The sequence below is a fragment of the Maylandia zebra genome, linkage group LG6 (assembly GCF_041146795.1).
Source record: "Maylandia zebra isolate NMK-2024a linkage group LG6, Mzebra_GT3a, whole genome shotgun sequence".
Taxonomy (NCBI): Eukaryota; Metazoa; Chordata; class Actinopteri; order Cichliformes; family Cichlidae; genus Maylandia; species Maylandia zebra.
The window spans coordinates 25,865,318-25,874,779 of NC_135172.1; the positions used below are offsets into that span (position 1 = coordinate 25,865,318).

The window sequence follows — 9,462 nt, forward strand, 5'->3', positions numbered from 1 at the left end:
TCGCTCGCTCTCTCTCAGACTTGCAGTGGTGGTCGTGGTCAGTGTGAAATACACTGCAGAAAAATAAAGGGAGAGACACAAACGGGAGGGAAGCAAAGTCAAAAAACAATGCTGTTTACAAGTTGTATTCCCAATCATTCAGTCTGTGACAAACACACACACATATAGACTGACACGCAGAAACACACACTCTCAGTGGACATGTAGGAACAACACGTCTAAAGATGGGTAACCCTGTCACCCTGTCCCCCTGCGCTCACCCCGTCCTGTCCTCAGGTTTGACAGCATATTTGTGTGTGTGCGTGTTTTTGGTTTGCTGGATGTTTATGCGTGTGCTGTGTTTGTTTGTGTGTATGTGTGTTTGTGTGTGCGCGCGACCTTGACACTGAGCTACACCAGGGAGACCCCTGAGCCTTCTTTCCCCTCCTCTCTCCCCTCCGCTCCTCGTCTCCTAAACAACCTGACACATTGCCGTCACTACGGTGATGACAAGGGAGAGGATGTTCGCACCCACGGATGCCATGGAGACAACATCCCGACCCCACCTGACAGACGCAGCTAAACGCACACATAAATGCACACACTAGCACAAAGAAAACTTGTTTTGTGTATATATATATATATATATACACACACACACACACACACACAAACAGTGCAGGCATTTGAATTTTTCTCAGTGCATTTTTAAAGCTGCACGAATCCATGAGCTGACTGGAATGAGTCGAGGAGATAATCTACAAACTTTGCTTCTCCAGCTCCGGCACGTTTTATCTCAGCACTTCTCAGGCAAATTATCCTCCTTTTTGTTCGCTCTGTCTAATATCATACCTTCATTAAGCAAGCAACTCTCTTCTGCTGTTCGCCTTCTCCCTCTCTGTCTCTCTGTCTTTCTCTCTGCAGCAGGGGGGCTGACACTCAGAGGGGGTGTTGGAGAGCAGTGAGGCAGAACCGACAGAACGAGAAGGAGAGAGGAGGAACGGGTGGTGGTTGGAGGGAGGGGGCATCAGGGTCTGTGACTGTCAGCTATGGGAGAGGGATCCCCTGGGAGGAGTGAAGGTTCAGGAGAAAAGAAAGAGCAAAAGAGTGAAAAAAGAGAGCAAGTCAACAGAGATATGTGGAGGAAAAAAAGAGGAGAAGAAATGGAGGAGAATGTTGTTTTGATGTGAAGGGTGACGGGCGGGCTGCAGTCAGGCGGGCCAGCGGACGAGAGAGAAAAATAAAGAGGAAGGGGTGATGGGAAAAGCAGGAGGGGAAGGCAAAAGGAAGAGTAGACCCCAGACAGTAAGTATTAAATGAGGGAGAAAAGCTACACTATCATCCACTGTATGGCAGGACCACTACATTCGCACCGAGCTCTCCTGTTCTGTCCCTATCACCTAGTCTGTAAAATATTCTGTTGAACACAAGAAGCCGGTTAAAGCTTCAGAGAGCAAAGTATTTCCACAAGCATGTGTTCCTGCCAAACGAGATAAGAATAATATCCTGAATATTATCTAAAACTGTGCTAGTCCTCACCTAAACCAAACCAAGATGGGATTTTCCTCCCTGTCCTTTAATGTTTTTAACCATGTCTTGTGTCTCTGTTTTCTGTTCTCCTACAGGGGGAGATTTTTCCGGAAGTCCATATTCCCATCCGCAGTATTCAACGTACAATGAATCATGGAGATTTCCTAACCCCAGCCTATTAGGTTGGTGTATCCCATATTGTTTATTGTAGCGTATTCTGTGGAGTTTCATCACATTCCACCTTACATCCCACTTCCACCCTCTCTAATACTGTTCTATTTATCTTTTTCATGGCATTACATTTCATTCTTTGTAGTAATGTAGCAGACAGTCTGCAGAGGGTTTTTTGTTTTTAATGACAGGCAATTTTGGCGTGAATGATCTGAAGAACAGATATAGCAAGAGAGGAATGAACTGAATTAACTGTTTGTTTTTTTTTAAATATATATAGGTGTCATGGAGGAAAGTGACTCTGACCACCTATTGTTTTAAGTTTCAGTCACCTTTAGATTAAAAATTAATCTAAAGAAATGATGTTAGTAATATAATATATTAGAATCTTAGCTGTTTGCTTGCCCAAGCAACAAACAGTTACAGCTTATTTAGTCCCAAAGAGTCACCAGTGTTGATCTGAGGGACTCTAATAAGCAGCAAGCATTACCTACCCCCCCCCCCCCCCCCCCCAAATGTTTTTAGATATCTTGGCAGCATCCATTTCCTTTAACTTCCCAAACCATTGATGTGTGTTTCTGAAAGACATCCCAACGCTGTCTTTACATCTCCGCATTAGTGTTTAAGAGGAGGCATTAACCCTGAGCTAAAACAGTCGGTGTCAAAGTCATTGTCTAAGCAGCCATTTCAGGGTCATGATTAAAGGTGAAACGGTCAGAAGGTGATGGTTTAAAAGGTCAATAGGTGAGAGAGGTCATGCTGTGATGACCTTTAGCATACCCCCACCCTTTCCTCTCCTCACCTCTCCTTTTGCCTCCTTCCCTCCTTCCCTCTGTCCCCAGTGTTTCAGCAGGATTATGGGTCTCTCCTGGGGACGGAAATCGGCTGCTCCTCCAGTCTCTTCACCAGCCAGGCAGGACAGATGCAAGGTAGGTGGAGAAAGACAAAAGAAGCAGATGAAGAGAGTACAACAGAAATAAGTGCATTGTGTTTGTGAGCACGCAGGTGCTGTATATGCACGGGGGGATGCCACGATGAGGAAAGCTGACAGTAGAGCATGCAAAAAGGGAAAAAATGCAGAGAGACTGTAACGGAAGTTTATGATAACGGATGAGTGGACACATAATATGAGGACAAGATGCACATTAGGAGACACTGAAAGGCTTAAGATTGAAGGCAGGGGAAGGGAGAGCCTTGGATACAAAAGAAAGGATAAGGAACGGATGAGGAAAATGGTGAGACATGAAAGAAAGGGGAGTTTTTCAAGAAGAGGCAAAAGGGGAGAAGAGGGCGTCTGAAACCTTGAGTGAGACTAAATAGTTTGTCAGGTCGGCTTAATGCCTCACTTCCCCAAAGAGGCTCCTGAGATTACCTGGACTGTGGACAGACATAACCTGTCAACACACAGCTAGGCTGATTGATGGAAGGAACGGAGACAGGTGTGGATGTGTGTGTGCAGGTGACTGCTTTTTTCTGTGTGTATTGAGGTGTGTAAGTGTGGGTTTCTGCGTGTCTTTGGGGTTACAGTATTGAATTGACCTCTCCCTTGGGGAGAGAATAGACTCAGGGGATCAGCAGTAGTAGAGCTGTACTCAGTGTGTCAGCTTAGACTGTCACTACGATTGTGTGTGCGTGTGCGTGTGTGTGTGTGTGTGTGTGTGTGTGTGTGTGTGTGTGTGTGTGTGTGTGTGTGTGTGTGTGTGTGTGAGAGAGAGAGAGAGAGAGAGAGAGAAAGAGAGAGAGAAAGACTGAAAGAGTCAGGGAGTTAATTTTATTGGTTGTACATGAAAGAGAGACTATTTTTTCTGTCATTAGCTCCATCAGCTCATGTCATCTCATCCCTGCCTTTCACTGCTCACATTCAAAGTAAAATATAATCTGAACAGAAAATTGAAGCTGCTCGTTTCACATTTACACCATATTTAAGTAGGCTGTAAATTGTTCAGGGAGAATTCAGATTTATTACAGCCGTCTTGCTGTTTTTTGTCATTTTAAACATCAGTTCTAGCTGTAATAAAAAAAAATTATTCTGACCAAGTTAATTGCTGCGATCTGTCAGTGTGATGACATTGCGACAGAAGTCCACGGGGAAGCGAAATGAGCAAAAGAACAAGACAATCGTATTAACAAATCTCCAGATTAGTCAAACTTATTTGAAAGAGAAAGTACTTTTCCTCCCCACAGAGGAATAATTGCCTACGTTCTTGCTTAGTTCACTTTCAGTTTTACCTGGTTTACAGCTGCTAATCAGGATTTGTCAGATATACTGAAGGGATCAAATGAAAGCAGTTTCTTCAATATTCGTTTTTTGTGTGAAATGATTCAAAAACTTTAAATACTAAAAATCCTTAAATATCACAAAACGTCTTTCATTACACATTTAATAAACTTCTTTTATTATACATTTAGCCTGTTATCACAGTGGAATAAGTGACCGCCTGGTAACCTCTAAGCAGTTAGCGAGTAATTTCTGACAGTTGCTAGGATAAATCGGTTGCAAAGAGGGCGTGGCACCACTAGCAGGTCACTAGCAGATTACTGTGGTCAACTGTAGCTTGAATGGGAAATACAAACACTTGATAACTAACCATGAAGCGATCATGCTTGATGGTTAGTTAGGCCTTAATAGTAGAGATAAAAAAAAACCTTTTATTGGACTCCATCAAACACAGCTCTTAGATAAATCCCATCGCTGTTCTGTTTCTGCCTGTAAATTGCTCAGCACACACCATTTTAAAATAATGTATTTTCTCTGCTTTCAGCTCTTACATGGCAGAAATGACAGGTTTTAATAATCTAATTATGTAGACAAGAAAAAAGCCCAAGGTTAAAGAACCTGGATTCACATCACGTTTTCATATTTTTTTCAGTTAAGTGACTTAAAAAAGTTGTGTGTTTGCTTTTTTCCCCCTCCAGGATCGCCATATTATTACAGTGCAACATCACGAGGGGCAGGCCCTGCTGCCACCGCTACAGCCTCCACCTACGACCGCCACTGACACCCTCGTGTAGACACAGGAAGTCGCAGGGTGAGGAGGAGAAGGAGATGAGGGAGGGATGGATAGCATCGGAACCGCTCAGTACAAACTCGCCTACGCTTGGACTTCAAAGAGGAGAAGAATTCAAATCTTTGACATCGGTGAAGTTTGCATTTTCTTTGAGTGACACTTAAACCAACGAATACACTCCTGAGCTGCAGCACAATACTGTTTGGGTATACAATACTGTGAGGACACAGGTATGTCAAGGTCAATAACCGATTATGTAAACAAGTAGATTTTGGAAATTTGGACCCTCCCACACTATCAAGCCTTCGTATTCCTATCTAGTTTTTAACCAGTCATAAACCAAAAGTCAGCGGACTGTGTGTAGCATTAAAACTATCTGTATTGTGACCTTCTGGGTTTTCCAGTTGGGAATATTTTTGATGAAATTATTTAAGCTGATCAGAGAAAAATCAACTTTTTCAAACAGTAGGCTATTTTTATGACCGCACATTAATCAATCAATTTTCTATGCCATGCTACAGTGAAGTAAAGACAATCCAATCATCCTAACTTTGACTGACCAAAATCACCCATATCGTTACCATTCTATTCGTTCTGCCACAGATTCAACACATTTTCCTCTGGAACCCTCAGAAATGTTCATCAAATGAGATAACATTATTTCAAAGGGAGCGTTCAGGGTCACGCATGTTCGCCCTGTCCCGTTTGTTACTGTTATAGTGGTCAAGCTTTCCAGTTCTGCAGAGTATACATGCTCTGAATTTCTAGTCATTTTTAAAGCGGCGGATTGCTTACGACAAACACAACTATCACACAACTGTCAACTATCCAATCCTTTTGTGTTACCAGTGCACTATGCAGTATGTAAGCTAGTGAGCATTTTTGCATCTCACCTCATTTCTTCATTCTTTACTTTTAGGATTGGAAAAAGTTTAGAAGATAAGACTCCTTAAATGCTGTGTGTGATTTCTACTGCTGCACCATGCACACGGGTTCAGCGTGTAGAAAAATCCAAAACTTGGCACGCCTAAAGATAGTTAATAAACCATGACTGGATGTTTGCTGTTCAGGGGTGGGGTTTTAGTAGTTGAAGTCAAGCATGATCCAATTTTCTGGTAAGAAAACTGTGTCCTCACATAGTGGATGTATTAAGAGGAGCTGGATACTGGATGTCAACGCCTACAGATAAATTCATAACAGAACGATTACGGGGCAACCTATCAGAGGTAGAAACATTAGTAGTTCTACAGATGACTCTTTTGTATTTTTCAAGAAATGGGGGGGAAAAACGTTTTTTGAGGTGTGGGTATTTTTGCCTGCAATACTGAATTTGACCACTAGAAAAATTGGAAGGACGTGCTGAATGACATCGCTGCATCCAAAAGCCTCATTTATAACATGAAGTTACATTCGTAAAATCTTAATTTGTAAGTCTGAACTGTCCATGATTTTCCTGCTAATCAGAATCAGATTCACTGGCAAATTTGGATTCTCTTTTATTTTCTCTTAATCTACTTAAGAGAGCTTGTCCTCAAAAAAGTTTTCTTTTCTGTTTTGGTCCTCGGTTATTTCTGTTTAAACCCACAATTCTGCTGAAATTACAGGTGCCGTCAATTTAGGTTGGTTTGAGATCTATAAACAATGGTCGTCACATAATTAAACACAAGTAATTAACCAATCTTTGAACATAATAAAAATGTATAAATGAGGCCCCAGCTCTTTTAATACATCCATGCCTTACATTCACACTTGCATTTGAGTTGGTTTGAAAGCCACTGACCAAGACATAGAGAGACTTTTCAGGAAAGCACAGCCTAAAATCTGAGCCCACTACTGTAAAACAAACAGTACTCATCTTCACATCGGACCAAAATCGGTTCCATCAGGTTGTGTTACAGTACAGGACGGTGGTATCCTACCTCCCCAGACAAGATTTAGTCCTGATCAAGAGCTATTTATAATGGAGGAGACACAGAGTAATATATTAAGAAGCTTTTCTGTGCTGCACTCCGTGATGAGAGTGAATGCCTGTAATGATTTATAATAGTGTCACGCTGTTGTGCTAGAATAGTGACGATGACGACGGCGATGACGCAGTGAAATATGAATTCTGAAAAAACTTTCAATATAAGAAGTCTTTGTTTATAAGTGTGATCAGATTGCGATTTTCCTGTTTATAGTTTGTTGCCTGGTATCAGTTGACAAAGGTGCCACTTAATAAGTTTTTTGTGTTTTTATTTTGCTTCCTAAGTGTCCAAACGAAGGCTGGTGCTAGACTGGATCAGACCCAATGTGAGGAGTATCCCTCCTGTTGCTGATCCAGTCGAGCATCAGCCAAAGACCAACAGGAAGCAGTGGCACCCTCTCTTTCTATCTCTGTCTTTAAACTCCCCAAAGATGGGCCCCCCTAGTGGATCGGCTGACTTCTTACAAAAGCACAAAGAGACTCAATCATCTTCTTAAGGTGACATTCTACTTTTTCAGCTTCCTTTCAGAACCATTAAGTACTTCTTCTGCTTTTCCCCGTTTTGAGTATGTGTCAAAACATGTGCTTGTTTAAAATCCTGAAATTGTTTCTATAAAAGTACTGCTTTCGTGAAAAAAAAGTAAACCTGATTATTATTTTTTTTCGTTTGTTTGTCTGCCACATCAGTTCTGCGCTGTGACAATGCATGACACCAGGGTTGAGGCCTTACCCATCTCGTACAGACAGACAGACAAGGACAGATTTGCCCCTCAGCACAGATCTGAAATCAGTGTGTTTTCCCTTCCCAAATGTCTGAGGGGCCGATATATTGGTCTTGTGAGAGGGCAATATCTTCCTTAGCCTGTACCTTTTTCAGTTTCAATTCTGTCCTCACCAGACTTGTACAGTAATCAGCGAAAGAGAAGTCACAATGTCAATAGCGATTTCAGTTATTCACACTGAAGATTTTAGTGTCGAAGCTTTCTTCTATTATAAAAAGACTTAAGGTGTGCGGTGTTGTTTTTGGCCATCATCTGCGAGTGTTTGGATTCCTTTTTTGTTTTGGGTATATGTGGCTGAGTGTAGCGCTTCATTGCTACTGTGTAGTGTCTACTAGCAAACAGATTGAAGGCACCAAATCTGCAGTGTGAGGCATAATATATAGCTCTATAAACATACAATAACTATAAACCCTGAACAAAGCTGTTAGTTTCTCAATATTTGTTGTTTCTGGGATTTTTTGAAATAGTAATAGAGTGGATCCTTTCACGTTTGTAGACCTTAAAAGTTGTGAATACACAACTCTAAAGAAAGATTCTTATGACGGCTCACCTGCTGTGTTGCCAGCGTGCGCCTCAGCGGGAGCCTTTCCTTATTTCTGTCTTTTTCTCTTGATCCTTCTGAGGCATTATTGAACCTGAACCACACCAGCTGAAAACAAGGACAGTGCCTTTAGTTTTATATGTCAACATCCCCCTGACCTACTATGAGTCACTAAAACTAGATTCAGTTTCCTCCCTTCAACGCATTTAACAGAAGTCTTATTATTTACCCGGGCAAACACAGGGTTTGAAGATTTTACAAAGCCTTTTACAAATAAATAAAGGTGATTAAAGTACCAATAACTCACAGTGATTCTTACAATGCAACAACAGTGTCATCGCGGCTCTGACAGCTGATCTAACAGCACCCACATTAGTCAATAAATCTCCCCGAATGTGGATTTTTCAGTCATAAAACCCGGAGGAAAAAAAGATGTTGTTAAGCAGCTACAGCAACGAAAAGCAGAAAATAGTCCTGGTTGTATTAAAGTCAGTGATTGATTCCTCACTCATCAGCTGTAGTGACAGTGCCAGAGCCATACGATTTTTATCCAAGCGACTCAGCTGAGACTAAACTTCTGGTGACACCAAGACAGATGTCTTTTTTTGTTGAGTTGTCTTTTGTGTGGCAGTACAGTAGGTCATGTCATGGAAGATTGTTTCCACCACTGAATTTATTTTATTTATATTTTCCCCCATCTGTAGCTCTAAATTCTATGATATTATTTCAAAATTCTTAGTTATCTTTAGATAATAATCCCAAATTTTGACATAGCACAACATTTTTCATTTTTGATAAAGCTCCTAAGATGATCACGTTGTTAGTGGGTGGTAGTGTCTGTGTGGGAACATTGACCATAAAGAAATGGGTCAGCAAAGTCACAGGACACAACTCCAGTTCTACAAGTATATGCAGAACCTGCTAATGGGCTAAAAACCTGCTTACAGAGCCAGTCACCCAGGCCTAGACAAGTTAGTGACATCCTGGCAACCACCCATCGTTAGGGGAAAATGAGTATCACCCCAATGAGTTGTGAGTGGTTGCAAAAGGTTGCTGAGAAATCAGCTGCTGAAGCCTCAGTCACATAGGTCTGGAGACTGGTGACACTGGTAACCACTGGTAACTACGAAAAAATTGTGTTCCCTGACCAGTTTGCAAGTGGTTGCAGGAGGATGCTTGCTATCAAAAGGTGAAGGCAAATGGTCTCCATTTCGTTTTGGATCACACTTTTACAAGTTTCACTACTGCTTGATGAGTGTTTGCAGTAAGACAGCATCTTCCATCAAAACAACGGCAACCGTTAAACTGCCATCAACCAAACCAATCTCAAGGAGGTTTTTTTGGTTGCAGCGGGACAGTGAGATATTTTTTCCAACTTTAGGGTCATTAAAAGATATCCGAACATCAACCAAGTGCATAATATTTGCATATTTCTGAAATGGGTGACTGAAAAGTTCAATTTCTGGGAGATATCCACAACATAGA

General features: G+C 41.6%; 1 protein-coding gene across 4 annotated transcripts in view; it reads left to right on the plus strand.

Moving 5' to 3' along the window:
- The window catches only part of pax5 (paired box 5), a 57,078-nt gene extending 47,616 nt beyond the window's left edge, over nucleotides 1-9,462 (plus strand). For all 4 annotated transcript variants that reach the window (XM_004564283.4, XM_004564281.4, XM_004564282.4 and 1 more), the window contains exons 9-11: nucleotides 1,605-1,691; nucleotides 2,523-2,609; nucleotides 4,597-9,462. In XM_004564283.4, the coding sequence (XP_004564340.1) occupies nucleotides 1,605-1,691; nucleotides 2,523-2,609; nucleotides 4,597-4,679 (257 nt within the window). In that variant the 3' untranslated portion in view covers nucleotides 4,680-9,462. The remainder of the gene's footprint in view (nucleotides 1-1,604; nucleotides 1,692-2,522; nucleotides 2,610-4,596) is intronic.